This window comes from Schistocerca piceifrons, chromosome X (genome assembly GCF_021461385.2).
Source record: "Schistocerca piceifrons isolate TAMUIC-IGC-003096 chromosome X, iqSchPice1.1, whole genome shotgun sequence".
NCBI lineage: Eukaryota > Metazoa > Arthropoda > Insecta > Orthoptera > Acrididae > Schistocerca > Schistocerca piceifrons.
Window position 1 is genome coordinate 481,371,349 of NC_060149.1, and position 24,261 is coordinate 481,395,609.

The window sequence follows — 24,261 nt, forward strand, 5'->3', positions numbered from 1 at the left end:
AAGTGAAAAAATTCGCTTACTGTAAACTGTGATACAATTTACATTCGTCAATAAAGTTTCTCTTACTCCACGACCAATCGGTTCTTACTTTAAAAATGACCCTCATATGTTGTCAGTAGAAAAGCAGTAACAGCTGAATGGGTTGGTCAGAAGAACTCAGTAGTTTCAAATACTGACTAGTCATTGGATGTCATCTGAGCACAAATCCATCAGGGACATTTCAAGTCTTCTACAGCTGCACAAGTCAACTGTTGGCCATGTTACTGAAGTGGGAATGTGAAGAAACCACTTAAACCAAGATCAGGCAGACCTCATGCACTGTAGTGGGTGGTTGTACAAAATCATGTGAAATCAGATGAAGGAATCATTCGTGTGTTCCAAAGTGCTAACAGTAGTCCAGCTAGCACAATGACTATGTGTAGTTAGTTAAAAAGAATGGGGTACAATGGCCAAGCAGCTCCTCATAAGCCACACATTTCTGAAGTCAATGTTACACGACAGTTAAGATGGTGTAAAGAGCAACACCACTGGACAGCAGATGACTGGAAACGAGTGATTTGGAGTGATGAATCACACTATCCAATGGTAGGGTTCGGGTTTGACGAATGCCTGGAGAACATTACACGCCATTATGTGTAGTTCCAGCAGTGAAGTACAGAGGTGGTGTCGAGTATGGGAGTGCTTTTTGTGGTTAGTGTGTGGTCCACCTTATTGTTGTTAAGGAAATGCTAAATGCAAAACGATATGAACACATTTTAGAGTATTGGGTACCATGTACAGTAAGAGAGGGTTTGGAGATGATGATCAATTGTATCAGCATGACACTGCACCCTGTCATAAAACATCAACTATGAGGCACTGGTTTGTGGGCAGAACATACCTGAAATGGACCAGCCTGCCCAGACTCCTGACCTGAACGCAGTAAAACACCTTTGGGGTGGGTTGGAATGTTGACTTCACTCCAGACCTCAGCATTCAATGTCACTACCTTCTCTGGGTTTGGTTCTTGAGGAACTAAGGCCTGCCATTCCTCCACAAGCATTCAGAAACTTCACTTAAAATGTCCCAAGCAGAGTTCAAGATGTCAAGATGAATGGCAGACACAAGCCTGTATTAATGCCCACTAATGTGTGTCGAGGTACTTTTGATCAGGTAGTGTATCTGCACGAGACAACACCTTCCCTAAGGTTGAGATTTGGTACAGAATATAGTTACGACACACAGTCACCCACTTTTGCATCATACATTTTATTTCTGTGAGTAACTATGTAGATAAAGTTGACACAGACAACAGCCTCTAATACTTGAGCAAATCTAATACAATTCTAGTGTTTCGGGCCGACCCAGATGTAGCCCACTAGTGACTGTTTCACCTCAATAGTTATTTTATCTCACTTGTGCATAGCTAATTTTTGACTTGGGGCTTTTAGAGAGTTCTGTATGATCACTGTGATATATGCAGTTAAAGGAAGCTCCCTGCTCTCCAACACACCTATTGTACTCCCACTGTATTCTGCAGTCGCTTCTGAAACATATTCGGAGTGATCACATTGATCAGGCCCCAGCTTTGGAACCACGAGTTCCCCGAACTTCAATTCCAACTCTGCCACTGCATACTGAAGTCTTGGACGTGTTCACAATTTAATACCACTTGAATGGCATATGCAGCATATGAATAAAAGTTAAGTGACAAACATTAGATAGCTCTCTTTAAAAGAGATCTGCTAAACTTCATCTGTGTTAGATTTGCCCAGATGTGTGAGGATATGAATCAACTTCTGTTACTGTGACTCTCAATGGGACACCAGTAACACATAACTAGTTAAACCTTTACTTTTATTACACCTACCTTTCATGGCAAAGGTTCACCTAACTTGACCACAAACCCATGCACCACAAAATAGTGTCCTATATGAAGACAGAGTGTTCAGGAATGTGTAAGGTTTCTTACTAACTTTACTTATCCTCACTTATAGTTCCCTATTCGAGTCTGACTACCTCTAACAGTGAGAGTGTGGTGTGTACTTGGGACAGGTGAAAAAGACAATGAAAGTCTGATTTTCAGGAGAAAAATACACTTATTTTTCTACACAACCTCCTAGTAGGTCAATGAATTCATTTCACATTTCTGCACTGAGTAGATGCAATTACTGAACTGCAACTGTCTAAAGCCTCCAAAGTGTTTTCCAGCTGCTCCCACCCCCTCCCCAACACATGAAAGGGAGAGAATGCCAAATCCAGAGAACTGCTTGGATATTTAGTACTTCCAATCCCCCAGTTTTCCCACTCGCAAAACAACTTTGTGAGCAGATGCATCGCCCTGTTGAAATGTGATGGAAGTCTAATGGTTTTCTCTCATATTTTACCACTCAGCTATCACTCGTCGTTTTATCCTTTCAAAGTGATAAAGAAGAAAACTTCTTTTGCATCCCAGAAAACACTTTAGCTATTTTGTATTTCACACAAAGAATTACACCTGCATCTCACCCTTAGTAACAATTAACACACATTGGTTAGTTTCTTTTTAAAATCATGTAAATCTTTGTTTCCACATGCTATGTGGTTTGCAAGTGTGACCTGAATAGTTTGTGACAGACTCTGATGCAAAATAGAGAATAATAATCGGCAGAGAATAAGCCAGAAACAGTTCTGAAGTGCCTCCTGATAAAGTAATATTCTTATGGCATTAAATATCTTACTGTTGGCAAGATATTAAATTACAATGTTAATTTCATTCCTTTTTACAAATACTATAACAAAGTAGGGGGGCTAAGCCATCCAACACCTTAAAGGAGGAGGAGGGGGGGGGGGGGGAGGGGGGGGTGGCGCACAGAAACCCAAAACACACTGTGTGCATTAAAATCTCTTACAAGGTGAATTGTGTAAGAAGAAAATAAGTAAATGTACTCATGAGAGGGGGAGGGGGGGAGGGGGCATCTAGAGATCATATTACCACTCTGTGCACATATAAACACTGTACGAGTAAATGCTGTGAAACTGATGGCGGAAGAGAGGATGGCGTGGGTCGGTTACAAATATAGCCGTTTCACCCTATGTAATCTTTTTTGTGAAGATTATAATCCCTTCACAAAGGGGCACAAGAATTCTTCAAATGTTATTTATATAAACCCACACACAGGTCTTTCCAGTGCCCGAAGTTTCACTTCCATCACATACATCCTGGATCCATTATATACTACTACAGACTGATGACAACATTCTTCTTCACATTACGTTTTCAGTAAGGTGGAAAAGCCTATTACTGTGGTGAACTGAACTGCTTCAATGTTGTGATGCTTGTGTCAGGCAGACATCTATACCCATAGACTGTGCACGACTTCACAACTCAACACAAACAGCACTGCACCCAATCTCTTCATTCTTTGTAAACTCAATATCCATCGGCTGGGAAGTTTATGTGTAGCACCTTTAATAACATCTACAGTTGACAGTCTGAAGGGGATTTTAGGCTTTGTAGTACGACAGTTGTACCAATGGTAAGGTTCCCAATGAGCAACAGCCTCAGGGGAAGGTGCTAGGCTAAATCCGACAACAGCGCCATGCACAGTGGTTCCCCCACTCTCAAGCCTGCCTGTCTGTGATTTGCTACATCACTCAGTGTTGGCTTCGCAACCATCAGAGATGGAAGTGTTGATTGCCACTCCCGACAAGTGCAAGGTTCGAGCAGTAGTCCAGTTTCTCCACGCAAGGAAATTACTGTCCGTGAAGATTCATTGCCAACTGACTGAGGTTTATGGTGAAGAGTGCATGTCCATTCAGCACGTCCGCAAATGGTGCAGGGCTTTTGCTGAGGGTCGCACAGAAGTTCACGATGATCAACAGGGTGGAAGACCACCTGTTTCGGATTCGATTGTTCTTGAAGATCAACAGTGAGCTGCTCAGAGATTGGAGGGTCACTGTCTGTGAACTTGTTGAATGCATTCCTGAAGCTTCCCACAGCACAATTGAAAGAACTTTAACTGAAACATTGGGTTATCACAAGGTGTGTGCTCGCTGGGTGCCCTGGCTGCTGACTGACGGACACAAGAAGCAATGCATTGACTGTGTTTGCAAGTTTCTTCAACAATGTGAGGGAGGAGGCAACACAGAGAAGTTGTTGGACTCTATTGTCACAGGAAATGAAATGTGGGTGTTTCATTACACCCCCAAAACAAAACAACAATCTCGTCAGTAGTGTCACTTCGGTTCACTGCCACCAAAAAAATTCAAACAAATGCAGTCGGCAGGAAAGGTTATGGTGACTGTTTTTTGGGATCGGAAGGGGGTACTCCCCATCGATTTCATGCAATCTGGGATGACAATAAACTCAGACAGATATTGTGAAACATTGACCAAACTCTGCCAAGCAATCCAGAATCACTGGAGAGGATGACTGCATGAGGGAGTAGTGCTTCTTCACGACAGTGCTCGACCCCACACTGCTTGTCAAACACAGGAGCTTTTGAAGAAATTTGGATGGACTGTTATGCCCCATCCCCCGTAGAGCCCAGACTTAGCCCCCAGCAATTATCACCTCTTCCCCAAGCTAAAGGAACACTGAGGTGGCTTCAAGAGTGATGATGAAGTCATAGCACACGCTTCCTCAATGTGTTGGTGGGAGACTACTTCAACTTAGAAATACAAAAGCTGGAGTGCCGTCTTCAAAAGTGTGTCGGAAAAAATGAAGACTATGTTGAAAAATAGACAAAAGTGTACACTTTTCAATGATGTACACATCAATAACAATAAACAATGTTTTCTATTTGTAAAAAATATGGGAACCTTACTTTTGGTATAACCCTCACAGGTGCCTCTTTAGAACTGCATTAGTAACTACATGTGGTGGTGCTTGTGTTGCTTTCCCATGACTGACTGATCACCAGACTGCTGGAAACAAGTTGAAGAGTAAGGATCTCTTGCATCCTTTAAATATTTCTAACTTCACTGTTAAGGTAACTGCCTTGCGACTCCTCCTCCTCCTCAATACACAGGGCCATTCTCTCTCGAATCTGAGTGGCTAACACAACAGTTAATTCAGACCTGAAACAATTTAAGAGCCAGACAGATTAATTCATCCTATATACAATTGTGAGCAATAGAACTGACAAAATAGTCAGTGTTGGAGCATCTCCTGTCACAATGGTAAATGGAGTAGTACAGCAAGTTACACGACCGATGTTGACAGACTGTGCGCTGGCCATCAGCATGGCGGTTGGATGGAAAACGGACCAGGCAGATAGAAATCAGCACACTTCATCATGAGCAGGTCTCGAGTGCCCAATGCGTGAATCATTACATCACTGAGGTCATGCAGGCACTAGGCTCTACACGTGCCACAATTTGAAAAATGTTAAGACAGAGCAGGCAACATGAATAATAATGGATAACTCCTTGTAAATTATGTGCCAATAATGATCTAATTATTGGTGCACGGTCTTCCCTCACTAGAACATCTCATGGCTGTCTCCAACTCTTCACACTCAGAATCAAATTGACCATCTAGCTATCAGCATGAAGTGGAGGAAATCCCTTATACGTGTGAGGAACTGTAGGGGAGCAGAAAGAGGCAGTGATTACCAAATATGACTGCACACAACTACACCAAGAAAGCTGCAATGAGAAAATGTTTCCACACTCAAAGGAAGGCATTTGATGTTGAAAAGTTGAAAAACAGAAGTAGGACTGGTTTGAGGGCCTCTGCATGGATGAAAAACTAGTTATCAACAAATGCTGGGAGAAGGCAAAAACGGTCTTTACAGGCACAGCTGAAAAAATTGTTGGAGTGATGAACCCAAGAGGAAAGCAATGGATGTCAGAAGCAACCTGGAATTGTATCAAACAATGAAGAGAAGTAAAACTGAAACTGAAGTGTAGCAAAACATGGCTCCAGACGATTAATCTACAGGATGAATATAAAGCTAAAGACACAGAGGTGAGAGTACTAAAACTATTGCAGGAAGTGGGTCTCAGAATTGGCTGAGAAGGCAGAGATAGCAGCAAGTTCTGGCAACAGAAGCATATCTATGATGTCACAATGACCTTTGGCAAAAAGAAAGTCACCTGCAGTCGTGACCTCTGGCAAAAAGAAAGTCACCTGCAGTCGACCTGTAAGGAGCAAACAAGGGCATCTCCTCACCAATGATGATGCACAACTTTCCAAGATGACATAAGCACTTTATGGAAGGGCTGGATACAGATGATGAGGGAAAGTCTGAACAAGAAAGAGAATCCAAAAATGAAGATGATCTCAAAATGGTAGGAAATATGATTAGCTCAGAGCTACCTTCAAAGAATAGATCAAGACAGCAATGAAGCATCTAAAGAATGGTAAGGCCTGGCAAATAACATTGCACCACGACTTCTGACAACTGATTCATACACAACCACTTATTTTCTTCACCCTCTTTTCACAAAGATCTGGACCTTGAAAAGTGTGCCACAGAAGTGGAGAGAAGGACTCCATGCCAAACTGTCCAAAAACGGAGACATTGTCAACTGCCAAGCAAAGTGTGGGCACGGATAATCCTTAATAGAATTATAGTGCAAGCTTAAATGCAGGTAAGAAAGAAGCAAGCCAGTTTTAGAAGTAACCATTCTTGTACAGGTCACAAACACTCTTAGCTACAAACGAACATGCAAATAAATCCACCACTAGTCTTTAGATTCTTATAGTAGACTTTGTAAAGGTCTCCGACTTATGACTCCAAGTCATATGTGGAAATCTTTGAGAAAGTACACAGTACCACAAAACATAGTAGAGGTTATTAGGGAGACTTACAGTTTTACTGGTACTGAATGAAGTGAAGTGGTGGAGAAGAAGAGAAGGATGTAATGTGGACAGTGTGACTGACTGGAAGACCTCGATTTTGTCAGTGATATCTGCCTCTTGTTGCAGAACCATGTTGACATGCAAGGAAAGCTGCAGGGTCTTTAACACGAAGCCAAAACTGTTGGGCTGAAATTGAATTCCATCAAGACAAAGAATACGAAAATAAATACACGAGATTTGACAAAGCTATGAGTGAGCAATGAGGATGTTGAAAAGGTGAACGAGTTCACATACACTGGGAGTGTAGTTACTGAAGAAAGAGGAGAAGCTGCTGACGCCAGAGCAAGAATCCCTCATTCATTATTGAGAGCAAGAAAGATATCCATACCTATGAAACTACAAATATTTAGAGCAAACATGAAAACAATGCAGCTGCATAGATGTGAAACTTTCAAGATTACCTCTAGAATCGCCAAAAGCTTGCGAGTCTCCCTTGATATATGTCTTAGGAAAATTCTTAAAATCTTTTGGTCAAATGTTATATACAACTAAGACTTCTTGAAGCAGTGAGAGAAGAACCTATTGCCATTCAAATCAAGAGATAGAAGCGGTGTTGGATCGGACAAACCCTTCGAATATGCCAGGATGCTCTAAAGAGACAGGCTTTCTACTGGAACCCACAAAATAGAAGGAAATGTGGAAGGCCAAGGGCATCAGGAAGGAAGGTGAAACATTTTTAGAGTTGAAGATCCTCCATCCACAACTGAGAGCACTTGTGGAGCCTCACTGAAGCCCTAAGCTCTGCATTTGAGCAAAAGAAAATAAGTCAAGTAAGTAGGTCAAGGGCCTCGAGTGCCATACAGATGAAACATTACCTCACCAAGGTCATACAGGCACTAGGCTCTTCACGTAGCACCATCTGAAGAATGGTGCAAAAGCATCTGAATCAAAGAAAATCATCTCATCAGAATTCACTGTCATGGACAACAATGTGCTGAAGATGGGTCACTGTCAAATATTCATATCACAGATTACTCTACTGAATAGATGGACCACAGTATAGCAAGTTACTAGCAAATTTTATGCTGTGCTACAACAGCCGGCGAGCATCCCTATCATTAGGCAACATTCCACTATGATGTACAGAAGCCACCACTTCATATGCTTATGCAGTGGAAAGATATTAGATTTGCATTTTGAAGGACGGCAGTTCAAAATAGCCAACCAGATTTAAGTTTTCTATGATGTTTCTAAATCTACAAAGGCAAATTCCAGGATACTTCCTCTGACAAAGAAACAGCCAATTCCCTTTCTATCCTTTCCCAACCTAGATGTGCACCAGTTCTCATGACTCCGTTGTTGACGGGAAATTAAATTTTTATTTTCTTGCTTTTCACGTGGGTATCTCTGAACACCATGTCACAGGTGACAGAAACTGGCATTGGTTCAGAATATCTTAATTAGAAGCTCCAAGCATGGAGAAAGATTGCCTACACCAATGAGCCACAGTACATATTGGTACATGCTGATGGCAGGGTGGGAGAGTATGTGAAACACCGCATGAGGTGATGCAACTTGCTTACCAAAAAGCTTGGTTCAGGCAGCAGCAGGAGATATTCTCATGGTAGAAGGTTTACATGGGATGAAATAGGGTCCCTGATCCATCTGCCATTGACTACTACCATCTGACAATGCAAGAATTTACTTCTGCATCATGTGCATCCATTCTTTCAATTAGAGGACTCTCAGTGTAATACATGATTCACCACATAGGAGGCAAAGCAACTGATGTCTGGGGAACTGAGAGGAAACTACTGACAGGAATTGGAGAGGAAGTTGGCTCCATATTTTTTGCAGGTGGCTGCTGTTGTGAAGAATACATAGGAACTCTTAGATAAGCTGGGCATGAGGGCTTGCAGATGTTCCTGCCAGCATACTGTGGAAGCTTAGCGAGTTCAGAGAACTCTAACATGATAACAGACGACATGATAATTTGGTTACTGTAGCTTTTCCATTTCCACATCACTGCAAAGATTTCATGGTCAGGAGGACCTAAATAAAGGGAAAGGCAAGATAACTTGATGAGCTGACATATTCAAAGTTTTGCAGAGAAGGAGAACATTGACATAAATCCTGGAACATTGTTAGTAACTATTCTGGGGCTGAGAATTTTGTGGTTTTGACAGTAGGGATTGGGAAGCAGGTGATAAACCAGTTAGATTACAGTAAATATTGCTTATTCTGTGGTTTTATCTCTATTCATGTGTTTCCACCACAATAGTTAGTGCATGCTCTTGGTTCCTTAAGATTTTACGTGTTTAACTGTGGACAGTTCATAATCTCCTTGCACTTCTCCATTTCAACGAACAAGTAACTGATCTTCTAGGCTAATGTAATCAGAGGCCCTAAGACAGTCTAGAAGGTTGATATCACTTGCCTCATGAGGTTTTCAAGGTGAAGAGCGGCTGACGATCTTAGCATACAATTAGCAAGTGAAGTAGTCATGGGACAAGTTGCTTGTTTAATGAGCCCTGTGAATGGCATCTTAAGATAAGGTGGCATTTTTTGGAAGGAATTAGAGGCAGAAAACCATGTGATTCAGTTCCACAGCTACGCTCATTATCAAAAGTATGATAGTATGGGGTATCAAGCAAAATTTGTGACTAGACTGAGGATTTCTCAATAGGAATCATGCTGCATATCTAGGTTGGTTGGTTTCTGGGATTGAAGGGACCAGATTGCTATGGTCTCGGTCCCTTTTTCCAAAAAATTCAATCACCCACACAGAAGAAAAACGATCAACAACATACGACACAGGTCAAGAAAGACTCAGACAGAGACCATACAAAAGGAATTAAAATCACACAGAGTGTGACAGTGGTTGGCCGACCATAGAGACAAAAAAGGAAAAGCCAACCGCCCTGAAACACACTAAAAAGAAACCAGTCTAAAATCATAGACCAAAGGCCAGACTCAACACAAAAAAATGACAAACACTTAGATCAAGTGATAAAAGCCCCTGCCCAAATAAAACGCAAAACTAAACCTGCCATAGCAGTGTCATCTGTTAGATGGGCAGGGAGCGTAACAGGCGGCGTAAACATCTGCCTGAGCACAGTCAAAAGGGGACAGGCCAACAAAATGTGGACAATTAAAAACATAACTCATACGCCACTCTTTCTACAAATTATTTAAATATCTAGATCAAAGAATTTAAAAACGCTGTTAGTTACATGGTAAGTAGCAATGTTCATTGTAAATCTGTAAGACAAGTAATAATATACTGTAAACAACACTTATTATATAGAGATGTAGATAATTATTTTATCCACAAAATATCAATGTAATCAAGCAAATATTAATCTATCAATGACCATTAAACAGCAACTATCAGATATAATTCATGTCGCAAAAGATATTTTCAAAATAGCAGGTTTCTTGTTAATGAACTAGATTCTAATTTAGCTGGCATATGCATGACATGAATAGTCTTAAGCAGTAAAGTTCCTATAGTTTCCTTGTCTTTTCTTTATGCACACCTTCACTCATTTCACATCCCTGAAGATGGGATGCAATGGAACAAAATTAATGAATATGGATGAACCCAAATATATGCACTTTAGATGGACCTTTGAGTAATCACTGTTAGCCACGGGTTGTAGCGGTTGAGTTACCATGAATCAGGATGACTCCCCAACACACTCAGTATCTCACGAAATCCATGCCACAACATGCTGTCATTGTCTTCAGGGAGTAAGAAGGTATTACATGCTATGAGGGTTGAATGAAAAGCAATGCTTCCACCTTCGTTAATTGGATTTGGATGAGAATATTTTAATAAATCAAATGCAGAAATAATCCTTAGAATGTGATAATCACCAACCAATTGGATACATTTCAGCCAATTATGAACAAGTTTTCTGAAGCTGTCACGGAAGAAGTCGACACATTGTTTCCACTACCACAGTCTCACAGTTCTCTCAATGTCTTCGTCAGAAGCATAATGATGTCACAATTGAATGGAGAAAGGCATCAGCTTCATTCTCAGAATGTGAGAGGAGTTCCTGGCAAATTTCAAGTCTGTGCGCTTTCATTTCAGGAGTCAGCATCTGGGGTACCCAACGTGCACAGATCTTCCGATAGCCAAGCAAAGCAATAATGTGACATACACGTTCTTGTGAAATGCCAATTGTGCTTGCAATTTCTTTCTGAGTGATACGACAATCGTCCTGAATCAATCTGTCAATATTTTGCTTGTGAAACTCGGTGGTTGCCGTCACAGGCCGTCCAACTCTCTGTTTGTCACACAGGTCAGATGTTCCCGTCTCAACATCTTTAAACTTACTTGCCCAATGATTCACAGTACTCGCATCGATGTACAGTACTTACATCAACACAATCACCATAAACTGCTTTCATTCTCTGATGAATCTCCTTCAGGGTGACAGGTTCTGCTGTCAAGAATTCAATGACTACATGTTGCTTAAATCACATTGACCGACCATCTGCGCAGGGTTCCATACTTTACAGTGTAACAACACAACCATTCAATGCTAAGGATTCCTGCCACCTGGAGCTGTAGAGAAGAGGCTACGGAACAAGCCAGTACCTGCCACATACCAATGCTGCCAACTGTTGAAGAGTTATGAAAGTGGAGGCATTACTTTTCAGTCAACCCTCGTGCATCTAACTTTATTACTCAATAGTGTGTAATTGTAAAGTACGAGCCTGTTGAAAGTCAACTTGCCTTTCCTGAAGATTACCGTTCACCTTTTCCACAATATTTTTCCACATGTGTCACACAATCAGCATCTCAGTCTTCATAAAATTTGTTGCTATTGGTGTTATAGTGGAAGTGGATGATCACGGAAGGTCAATCCTCAATAGTGCATGTACACTGAGGTGATGAAAGTTATGGAATAGCAATATACACATGTACCAATCATGGTAGTATCATGTACACAAGCTATAAAAGGGCAGTGCACTGGCTGCACAATGGGAATTAACAAACTTTGAATGTTGACTGGCAGTTGGAGGTAGACCCATGGGACATTATATTTTGGAAATCATTAGGGAATTCAACATTCCAAGATCCACAGAGTCAGGAGTGTGCCAGAGTACAAATTTCAGACCCTCAACAACACAGTGGCCAATGGCCTTCACATAACAACCAAAAGCAGCAGTATTTTCGTAGAGTTGTCAGTACTAGCAGATAAGCAACACTGCGTGAAATAACTGCAGAAATCAATGTGGGACATACAATGATCATGTCCGTTAGGAAAGTGTGGTGAAATTTGGCATTAATAGGCTATGGCAGCAGATGACCAACCTGAGTGCCTTCCCTAACAGCACAACATCACCTGCAACGATCCTCATGGGCTCATGACCATACTGGTTGGCATGGTCAGATGAGTCCCAATTTCAGTTGGTAAGAGCTAGTGGTAGGGTTCGAGTCTGGTGCAGACCCCACAAAGCCATGGACCCAGGTTATCACTGTGCAAGCTAGTGATGGCTTCATAATGGCAGGAGCTGTATTTATGTGGCATCAAGTGGGTCCTCTGGTCCAAATGAACTGATCATTGACTGAAAATGAGTGTGCAGGTTACTTGGAGACCATCTGCAGCCATTCATGGACTTCACGTTCCCAAACAATGATGGAAATTTTATGGATGACAGCATACATCACCAGGCCACAATTGTTCGTAGTTGGTTTGAAGAACATTCTGGACAATTCGAGCAAATGATTTGACCATCCAGATTGCCCGACATGAATCTCATGAAACATTTATGGGAAATAATCGAGAGGTCAGTTTGTGCACAAAATATGGCACTGGTAACACTTTCGCAATTATGGGTGGTGACAGAGGCACCACAGCTCAATATTTCTGCAGGGAACTTCCAATGAATTGTGAAGTCCATGCCACATTGGGTTTCTGCACTACACCGGGCAAAAGGCAGTCCGACATGATAATTAGGAGGTATCCCATGACTTCTGTCACTTCAATATATACCATCACTAAAATGACCTGTGAAAGCTTATCACTGGAAAAACAAACCATACACGCATTATGAATGTGTACCATCACTGGCCACACTTAATGGATGTGTTGAGGAGCAGATTATTAATGGTGCATCCGACAATGGTACCAAGCATCGGCACGAATGAAATTGTTGTCAGTTGGTTATTGTTATGTTATGCAGCTATGGTTGAGTCACTGAAGTTCTACGAGCATCTTAGAGTGGAATGGGGATACCCTAATAATAATGTTGTCTTAGTGGACAAAGAAAGTATGAGTCACTGATCAGTAAGGTTAAATCACAAAAATCTTAACAAATGAGGGATGGCAATGACCGCAAGTTTTTGAAGAGAGGGGACGTGCTTCAGATGAATGGAATAATGGAATTAATACAACATGTTACTGAAGAAGGCAAGATTAATACTATGCTTACAATGAAAAAAAACTACGATATTCTGCATGATGCTCATGTAATGACTGGCCACGGTGGATGCAACCGAATAACAAAATGTTTAATATCAAAGTACCATAATATAACATACAGAGACCTCTAGATTTACCTTAGCTTATGTGACCCTTGTTTATATAAATAAAAAGTTCAGAATAGTAGAGAAGCCCATGCTGTTCAAAGAGTTATAGTGCAGATATAAAGTTTATCTCATCAACTTACAATCACAATCAGATGGAGACTATAAATTCATAATGGTTTATCAGGATCATTTCACTAAATTCTTTGTTCTCAGGCCACTGAACCCCAAAACTGCTGCGTTGGTATGCAATAACATTATTGACCTTTTTACATTGTTAGGCACTTGCTCAGTCACACAACGGCCGAGAGTTTGTTAACAAAATAATGAGCAGCTGAATTGAACTATTGTCCAATTTTAACATTGTGCATGGTAAACCTAGATATACCCAGAGTCAAGGCAGCACAGAGGAAGCAAATCAAGACATATAAAATATCGTAACTACAAGGATGCCAGAGCACAACATTATGGAGTGCAGCTGTGCACAAAGGTTTGTGCAATTAACAAAGAACAGCACTGTACATTTCAGAATTAAAAGGTCTCCATTTGAAGGAATTTTTGGATACCCTTCTAAATATGGTTTGTCTTCTTCAAGTTTATCACCTGAAACATTGATGAATGTTCACTCTGAGAAAGATCTTGAAAACAGAATTAATCAAGTGAGCATTAGCAGTGAGAAAGGGACTGAAACATTGCAGGACAATGATCATAGCAGATCACCTGTGCAAGAGGATAACATACCAACAGGAACAGCGGTCGAGAAGAGAGAGAAAGAATGTGTTCCAGACAATAATGTATACTGCCTGACTAATTTAGATGAGTTAAAAGACACACCACTGATACATACTAGTGCTTAGAAGAACAAGCACAAAGAATGCAGCAGTGCTCAGATCGTCATCTGCCACCGGTGGAAGAAGGATGTACAATTAGAGTTCCAGTTCCCATCTTCAATCGAGTAAGGTGATGCAAGATCGATCTTGGGTGTTGTCCTCGACACAATAGTTGAAGGCTTCTACCACATCAGGTCGAGAGATAGTGTGATGAGCCAGCTTTACACAAGGTAATAAACTGATCGTTTTTAAGTATTTTGGAATGAGACGATACAATATGTGACTGTGACAACATTTTGTTTCAGGTCCCAGTTCAGTACTCACCCTCTTAGAATAATTTTCATGGAGGAAGTTCCAGTAAAGAAAACTGTTGCCCTGAAGACAGTTGTGATGTTTTACAAGGGGAGGCCACGACATTTGGAATGCGGATTTACTGTAAACTTCGTACACTAGTGTTATGTCCGCACTATAACACAACAAATATTCCGTGATAACCAAATTTATTTGACCTTCTGTCACTCAAAACAAAACTTAAGTTCGACTACACAACACTTCGCTGGCTGTAGCGCCAAGGAGAAATCAGAGTCACTAGTAGAGAATACAGGTCCAAACCACTGCCAACCAGTCGATACCGACGCGTCGCAAGTTTCCAGCCAGGGAGGCCACAGTACGGTTCGGTCATCGTGAATCCAGCAGCCGGGTAGTAACACAGTCAACGGCGAAGATTGAACTGGATAAACGGGCTCAGGGAGCTCGCTTAAATCTGCAGGTCCAGCCGATCAGAGTGGTTGGTAGATGGCACCCTTATACGGTTGTTCACTCTGGTGGCAAGGGCAGTGCCGCCAGGGTAATCCGCATCGATAGTGGTGTGTATGCTGCCGCTAACCCCACGACAACGCGTTCACTTGCGCCAGTTGTTGACATCGTGTGCGGCGCCAGTGGTACTCGCTGTGTGCCACGCGTATTGTAGCATGCTGCGCCGAGTTGACGGCAGCTGTGTGGCGACCGATCCGACAACCAGTAGTACTCCATGAGGAGAACAAAATGTTTACGCCATAGCACGTACTACTCACACACTATTGAGAAAGTCACAAGATAATTTTGGTCATCAAATATATACCAGTGTGTGGCCATTTTTACCATGAAGTGGCACCAGCTGAGTGGTTAGCGTTCAAGCCCATAATCGCTGGATCAAGTACCGTTCATCAGGTTTTTTTTTTAACAGTCACTTTCTTTACTATTTATATTACAATTGATATAATGGGAAAAATACGTGTAATTGGATAAACTTTTATTAAATTTACAATGTTATTTGGCAGTCAACAAATTTTTATTATCATAATTAATATAATATTCATAACTATCGACTAGTAAACGGCCAAACGCATAAAGTGATGCTGAAAATGTATGCTTGTCAATGTCTTCAAAATTGTTCATATTTAATTGAAAGAGAATGAGAAATTGCTTCTCGTGAAGACGCTATTAAAATACAGTCGATACTGCATGACCAATTATCAGTGCCGATATTTAAGGAAATGCTTTGTTATGCATGGTTTGCTTCCAAATTATTGTCAGAAAGAGAGGTTTCTTTTTGCATGGAAAACCTCAAAAGACCTTGCGTATGCGGAAACATAGCATTTATTCAATGCAGCTGGTGCCATTTAACTTTATGTTTTCCACGTTTTTACGAAAATACCATCCTGCAACTTGTACTCGTAATGTCGAAAGTGACGATTAACTGTACATCTTTCGAAAGCCATCTGTGCCGGTCAAAACTTGGAGGTAACAAGTCTTTTCAGGCTCCTTCCAGGTATAAGGGACTTCTCAAATCACAAACAAGCATACATTTGCAGTATCACTTTATCCGAATGGGACTCGATCCATCGATTACGGGGCTTGAACGCAAACCACTCGGCTGCTACCGCTTCATGGTAAAAATAGCCATGCGCAGGTATATATTTGACGACCAAAATTATCTTGCGATTTTCTCAATAATGCTTGAGAAGTACGCGCTACTGCTTACACATTTTGTCATCATGGAGTGCTACAAGAGTACAAAGTTTGCAGTAAATCCTCGTTCCAAACGTTGTGGCCTCCCCTTGTCAGTCAATGGAAATTGGCCAGTGAGTCTTCAAATTCAACTGCCAGCACAAAGGTTAAACTATGAGGTGCTTTTTGCAGAAAGAAAAATGTGTTGTGCAACTGTTAAGTGTCATGGAGCAGGTCCTTGCTGCAAAGAAGGAATTTTGTGTAATATGACTATGTTTTCTAATTGCAGCTCATAAAAAAACAACTTTCAAAATATGATTCTCTTTTGTTATTGCATCCACGGTTCACATTCCATACCTCTCAGCAGTAAAGGTACACTTTGACTAGTGATAGTACACTATCGCTTGTGAATGTGTATTGTCTGGCAAAGCTGGAATCAGTAATCCACATCCACTAAGGGGATCAGTGAAGGTGCACCATCACCAGTAATGTAACACCTTCCCTGAAACTTCCACTTCTACTGCAACACTGATACTAATATATCTTTGTATGTAACAAATACTTTGCTGTAATTTAAGCTGTTTAACTCTGTATCAACTGGGTCGTTCAAGACTGGAAGCAACATAGCTGGGAACAAAGTTTCAGTCTTTATCAGGAAAGCCTCATCCTTAGCCTTTCAAGCAACTTTAGAACTTTTGTTATATTGAGTAAGTCTTTCTGAAGATGAAAAGGTGACAATGTTTTGAAAATTTCCTTCTCTTCTGACAAGTACAAGAGGCAGTCAAAAGAAAACAAGACAGATGGAAGAAGTAAGTAAGCTGTTTACTATCTCAGAAGTAATAGCCATAACTGTTAATACATTTATCCCACTGACATAAAATGGTGACATCATAGTGCAAAATGTTTGCTGTAGCCTACAAAACCAAGACTGTATGCAGGTGCGCACCTCTTTATCCAAAGCAAATCAATGGCTACAAATGATGTTCTTCAGGACACCGTCATTATGGAAGTTGAATGAGGAGAGATGGGGACTGGGTGGAGGATGTGTAAGAGCTTCCCAGTGAAACGTCTGCAACCTATTCAATACGATTTTGGCAACATTTGGACCCACCCACTACGCACTGACCATCTTGGTTCACAGTGGGATAAATGTAACAACAATTATCACAATTACTTTTGAAATAATAAACAGTTTACTTACTTTTTTCCACCTGCCCTTTTTCATTTGATTACCCCTTATACAACCTGTGTCCCCATTCAATGGTCTGATATACATTTAGCTTATGTGTTTACAGGAAGCTTGAACTCGGGAAGTTCATGAAATGGGTGTTGGCTGTGCCCACTAACTGACTGTAATCACTACATATATTTTCTGAAAGCCCCCTCTAAATGTAAGTTATATCTGATACAATTACTTGTATCCATCCACTACTGACTGTTTAAATGTCCACTTCACTGGAAAGTTCTTTCATTTTATAAGTTACAATCTATTTTAACAATCAAAATAACCTAAAATTCCTGCTTTCCAAATCGCACACTGTTCTCTGACCATCACTAGTGTTCTCAGAATGACACAGTATTCTGTTTCCGAAGTGACTTGACAACTCTGTGTCGGATCAGGGTACAAAGCTTTGGGGTTCTGTCTTTAACTGGGCAGAACATTTCGGTGGTATGATTTCTAACTCTGAGACATTTCTGTGTACAAGAAAAATGTGTTGTTACTCCACACCTCAGAATCCATGATAATGTTTCTGTCACCCAAAACTGGACAGAAAAGTAACCTACTATTACTTTTTGTTTACCTTATTCCTCATAAACAGTATATAAATGCCTTTATTATTTATGTACATAAAACAACAACTTACCAATAAATTTTCTGGTTTTATATCTCTATGCACAATATTCATTGAATGGATATAATGTAAAGCACTGGCAAGATCTTTTAACAAGAAGCTAGCTTCCTTTTCACTGAATTTTCTCTGAGCAGTTATGCAATCAAATAAATCACCTCCCTGAAAACAACACAGGGCAAATGTAAATGATCAAATACAACTGAACAAAGTAATCAAACCTATAAATTAAAAGCAGGGCTCAAATATTTAGAGCTTGGGCTACAAGCATCTTGGCCTAAAAACAAACAACAAGTAAAAGTACTTGCTTACTCTAAATTACAAATAAAATAATGTTTGTTAACTAGTTTTGGCATGATCTATTTTAGCGCAGACCTACAGTACAAAGCCTTAACACTATACAGTTTTCTCAACAAATCTTTACATAAATATATTATCAAAGGGCATTCACAATGTGCACGTAAGTAGGCAGATGGTGGGGAACTGGGAAGTGGCAGATGTGAGTGTACTGTGTGTCATGACAGCCAACAGCATCACTTTATTAGTTCCATGTGTTGTGTGTGTTTCAAAGAGTAGGTCCAACATTTAACAATAATTTGTATGTTGGTATGCATTTGATGGGAGCTATTTGGTACAGTATTCACCATGGGTGACAGTGAGAATACATTTCTTGTGTAATGCATTGTGGTTGCTTGTTTCAAGACTGTCAGAAGTACCAACTAATTTAAATATGGATTTTGCATCAGTGTCTTTGATTGCCACGAGAGGACAGTGAAGCAAGTGCTGTGAGACTAAGACAGTAAGAGAGAGATGGAGCAAACTAGTAATACCACACTGTGTTCTCAGCCTCTCTGCGCAGAACCAATTGCTCAGGCATGGTTATGCATCTCTCTACAGACACTATTGTAGCAATATCCCAATAGTCTGAAGTTTAGTTTGTTTCCCCTTTCCTTTCCAAACATTTTGTGTATTTCTTGAGGCTACCTTCATAAAAATTAAGAGTTTATCTCAAATTTCCGTGCTTTACATGGAATGAAAACATGTGCTTAATAGAAATTACAAAAGACAGAACCCTACAGACTTTCTTAAAAACATTAAAAAGCACACAATTAGAAAATGTGACTACTGTAGTATAGATATGAAAGTTTAGAGCAGCAGATGAACATATTTTATGCAAACTTTCTTGTGACAGCGAGCCAGAAAATAACTGCATAAGCCCTGCATTCAGCCATTTGACACAGATGCTGGTTCAAATCCTCCTCAAAACCTTGAGCTTCTATTCAAAGATGAAAATTTACACACCAAGAAAATTATACAAATAATTGTCCAAGAACAACAGTCTCATCCCTCACTTATGTGGGGTAGCTGTCTGACTTTTAAAATGGTTTGCTTTGAAACACACAGTACACAGCTCAAACTTTCATATGAATCATCAATTGTCATGCAATAAAGCATTATTGTCAGTCTTAGCTCTGGAGAAAGTGGATTCAGCACAGCCATACCTTGCCTGGATACAAACACTCAATTTTTCAAACAAAACATAAAAATCTTGATGGGACATTTCCCATATGGATTACAGTGCCAATTCTGACTAATGTTTTTGTTCCCTTGCGTCTGCACTTGCAGATGAGAGAATGATGCGTTGCCTGTACGTACCTTAACAGAAGCTCAATTTTTGAAACCTTCTATCACTACTGTAGCAGATTTCTATCAAAAGATCTCCCCCGGACCCGTACAAAACTCTGCTACTATATTAAGATTATCCATAGCATAGTGTTAGTGTCCTTAAATAAGTTCTCAGGAAGATTCCAGGTTTGTTGATATCTGAGAAGTGTTCTTGTCAGTTGCACGTATCTACTACATAGTTTACTTTCAATCAGGATGTCTTACAAGTTCTACCATTAAATTAAAGGTTTCACAACTCATACTCTTGACGTCATACACAGACTTGCAAACCACTCACTGAAGACTCCATAACACGCCTCCTAGCAGCTTTAAAGGAAAGCATTGGAAGTATATACTGCCACTTCTGAGAACTCAAATCAACTGCACAACAATAGTTTCTCTTATTTTAAAAAGCAGAGAGTAATGAATAAGGGGCCCATTCAGGACAATAATATGTAAGGGTAAGAAATTGTATTCATGACCCCTCACGCAAAACTGTTGTCACTGCCTTATTAGCATGTAGATTGTCAAGGTTTAATGAGATTTCACTCAGGCCCTTATGTGGTTACTTCTCATGGATTGTTCAAGTATAATTTGTACGGCACACTCCAGTATACGTATCAGTGGGTATCACGTTACTTTCTTTATGTATGATTGTAATAGTGAAGCCACACACAACAATGAAATTTCACACCTTTCTTTTACCCACACCCCTTAATCTCCCCACTCTTTTTGTTCATTTGTAATGAGAATAGCTGGAAAAAATACTTACAAATGACTGTCATTTAGTCTCTTGTTTGATGTAGTACAGTTGTGTGTTACAATTATATCTGTTGTTAGAGCCAGAATTACAACTAAAAATATCTTTTGACAGGTCACCATTCACTGGTCCTTCTGTTACTGGGTTATGTGGTGAGATATTCGCACTGCAAACCTTCCTGACATACAAGCACTTAAGTTAGATTTCAGATATGGCCATCAAAACAATTACAAGAGAATGCTGAATGTGCAAGTGCAAGAATTCTCTGAATAGATATTTTTGTGGTCGTTGCTGGGCATCAATACGATCTTTCATCTTCAAAAGAATTTCTTGTTTGTATTGACGCTTGTGCAATTGACAGAGTCCCACAAATGCTAAAAGCGATCATTCAACATCGTGACTAGACTTCATATGTTTCACAGAATTATTATAAAATCAAAGTCATTGTATAGTAATGGTACCATTTTGACTCTATGGCAGACAGTGAACATTTTCCATGTATGGATTCCATTGGATTTAACTGCAACAACTTGGGAACCCTGTGATTGCCAGGCCCGTACCCAGTCATCATTGGCTGGGTCCCTGAGAGGAGAAAGAGAACAGTTGAGGTTCAGACTTATAACACTGAAAGGGAAGATGTACAGCAAACGCTAACAGCCCTGTGTTCACCAGTCACTTACTCGCAAGAGAGTTGAAGCCCTAGCAGTCTGCCCTACATAACATCTGTTTACTTACATAAGTGGATTCTTGCAACTTGCTAAATTCCATACCCAATTTGACCAATCCTCATTTTATAGAATGTAACCAAAAGGATGGAAAAAAATTTAATCATATTACTCTTTGTAGCAGAACTGGCAGGATGAAAAATGTGTCCACACCCACTACTTCACTACTCAGACACCATACTAACATTCTCCTAGCACACAACAACTACTTTGAAGGGAAGGTATGCAAACAAATCCATGACACAGCAATGGGCACCCACATGGCATCCTCCTATTCCAACCTGTTTATGGGCCATCAAGAAGAAACCTTTCTAGCCTCCAAAACCCCCAAACTCTTGGTCTTGTTCAGGATAATTGATGATATCTTCATGATCGGAACCCGTGCCCAAGATACCACATCCTCAGTCCTTCACAGTCTCAACACCCTCTTTCGCATCTGCTTCACCTGGTCCTCTTGAACTCGTTCCACCTTCCTGGACAATGACCTCCTCCTCTGTGATGAATCCATCCACACTTCTGTCCACATTAAACCCTCCCAACCTCCAACAGTACCTGCATTTTGACAGCTGCCATCGTTTCCACACCATAAAAATCCCTCCCACGCAGCCTGGCCACCTGGGGGACAGCAAATCTATCTGCAGTGACAAGAACTCCCTTGCCCACAATGCTGAGGGTCTCACAAAGTTCTTCACAAACAGCCATTTTCCCCCAGACCTAGTCCGCAGAGATTTGTTATGCCATAACCCCACAAACTGCCAAGAACCAGCTACAAAGGAATGTGTCTTGTCACACAATAGCACCCCGAACTGGAACAACTAGCACTTCCTATCCCAGTTCTGTCACAGGGTTATCCTACCCCATTACAGGCCGGACAACCCGTAGAAGCAGCCATGTCACATACCAGTTCTGCTGCACAGCTTTTTATATTGGTACGACTACCAACCACTTGTCCTCCAGAGTGAATGGTTACCACCTGTGGCCAAAAACAAAATGGGGCACCATGTGGCTTGACATGCAGCTGAATGTAACATGCTTGATTTTAATGACTGGTTCACAACCAGGGCCACTCTGATTCTCCCCTCCACCACCAGCTTTTCTGAATGCAGATGGGAGTTATCCTTACAACACATTCCCCGCTCCCGAAATTATCCTGGTCTCCACCTACAGTAACCTACTGCCCCCACACCTGCCACCCAACAGTTTCTGCTCCCTCTGTCTAATCACCTCACAATTCTTATCCCCTTACCCTTATTGTGCACTGCTCTCTGCCAATGCACACACCTGTCTTTTCCCCTTCTCTGTCCCCCTCCCGACCTTATAACCTCCAGATGCTGTGCCTGGAAGCCTTTTCCTGCTGCCATCTAGTCCCTGCACACTCCACCACACAATACAGTGTTCTCCTCTCCCCCAAACATACCCTGCTATCCTTCCCTCTTCCCCGTCCCACTCCTGCTAATTTTATTTAACGCAATAGTCATATTTTGGCCGCAGCAGCCAGATATTGTAGTCCTGTGTGTACGAGTTGTGTGTACATATGTGTGCAGTCGTTTCTGAAGAAGCCTTGGACTGAAGGCTCAATGCGTAAAAGTCTTTTTATTGTGCCTCTCTGCAATTCAACTTGTCTTTTTTTTTTTTTTTTTTTTTTTTGTGAGTAGCAATCTATCCTTTTCAGAACACTGTTGTCTACAAGCAATATGATTATTTATTAAGGAGCCAGTGAGAAACACACTGGAGGAACTTTGAAAAGAAAGTAAAACTTTTTCATGTTCTATACAATTCTTGTAGGTCATGAAGCTTTATAAAATATCTGATAACACATTGACTCCCCACACACAACAGCTGTTGTTAAATACTTCCTGCACATTTATTTTGGTTTAGGAAACAGAACAGCTATGTTATCGTTGCCTTTCCTCAATATAAACATATGCACCTGGTAACCTACCCAAAACTTTGCCTCTGAAGCAATATTATCATTCCTCATACCATAGGGCATTTATGCAGCAATGAAACATTGTAAAGCACAATTAAGGAGTTATTAGTGAAATGCATTTCTAGTGGAAGAAGTATTTTTTCAGCATGTTGATCACTGTGTAATTTTCAAGAACAATGATTTCTGGCATTGTAGCCCACCTTAAGATTAAATTCAAAGTTAAGCAGTGACCCATCTTACAGAAATAGTATTTTATGAGAGTGGTGGCCCACTTATAGTGTTCATACATACAACAAAATAGATATAATGCATGTAAAAGTGTTACCTGTTGTCATGTGCTAAAATATATCACACTGTCAAAAATAAAATGTAGCAAACACTGTCAATCTTCTTTCTACATATGCAGTCTGGTTCTAACATTCCTTGTGGAGACACACAGATTACTGGTATCTACAAAACTGATTAAAGTTTATATATTGAACCGAAGATAATACAGAGGGTCCGCAAATATCAATATTTACACTAAAATTCCAGTGAATAATATCCTTTGGATTGTACAAGTTATGTATCATATGGAACTACAAGCATACATGAAAATCATACATAAACTTAATGATTTATAAGTCGCATGAAATAGCATATTATATGTGTAACAACAAAATTAGTATTGACTGTAATGAAGTGCTGCGACTTACATTTATGCATTTCATTTATTTGAAGTAATCCACACCTTATGTTTTGTGTGCGCATTGTTTTCAATTTACAGCGACCTTCGAGGAATACAATACACTTCAATTTTAATATAAGTGGAATACAAGAAAGTATTTTTATATGTATGGGATGTCGTTAGCTTAGCATAATTTGTGCCTGGAATAACAGTCACATTCTAATTCTTCAATGGAAATATGAAACATAGTGAACCTATAATATGTAGGCTGACAATATGCAATATGCAGGAAAATATGTCCGGTGACACCACAGTGGTGTTGTGCGCGAAATAGCGGCCAACGGCCGGCAACACCAAAGTAGTGTCGTGAGCATGGTATCGCTCAGTGGCCTGCGACACCATAGTGGTGTCATGAGCATAGTGTTGCGCCATGGCCGGCGACAGCACTTTAGTATCTTTTGCATTCTGTTGGTGTTTTGATTAGGTAACAGTAAGTTATACACATCAACAAGTTTTTTTTGTTTTTATAAGT

At 40.5% G+C, this 24,261-nt stretch overlaps 1 protein-coding gene across 1 annotated transcript in view; it reads right to left on the reverse strand.

Annotated features, from left to right (window-relative positions):
- Positions 1 to 24,261, reverse strand: part of LOC124722073 (serine/threonine-protein kinase GL21140) — a 212,200-nt gene that overhangs the window by 51,573 nt on the left and 136,366 nt on the right. The window contains exon 7 of the mRNA XM_047247271.1: positions 17,998 to 18,144. Within this exon, the coding sequence (XP_047103227.1) occupies positions 17,998 to 18,144 (147 nt within the window). The remainder of the gene's footprint in view (positions 1 to 17,997; positions 18,145 to 24,261) is intronic.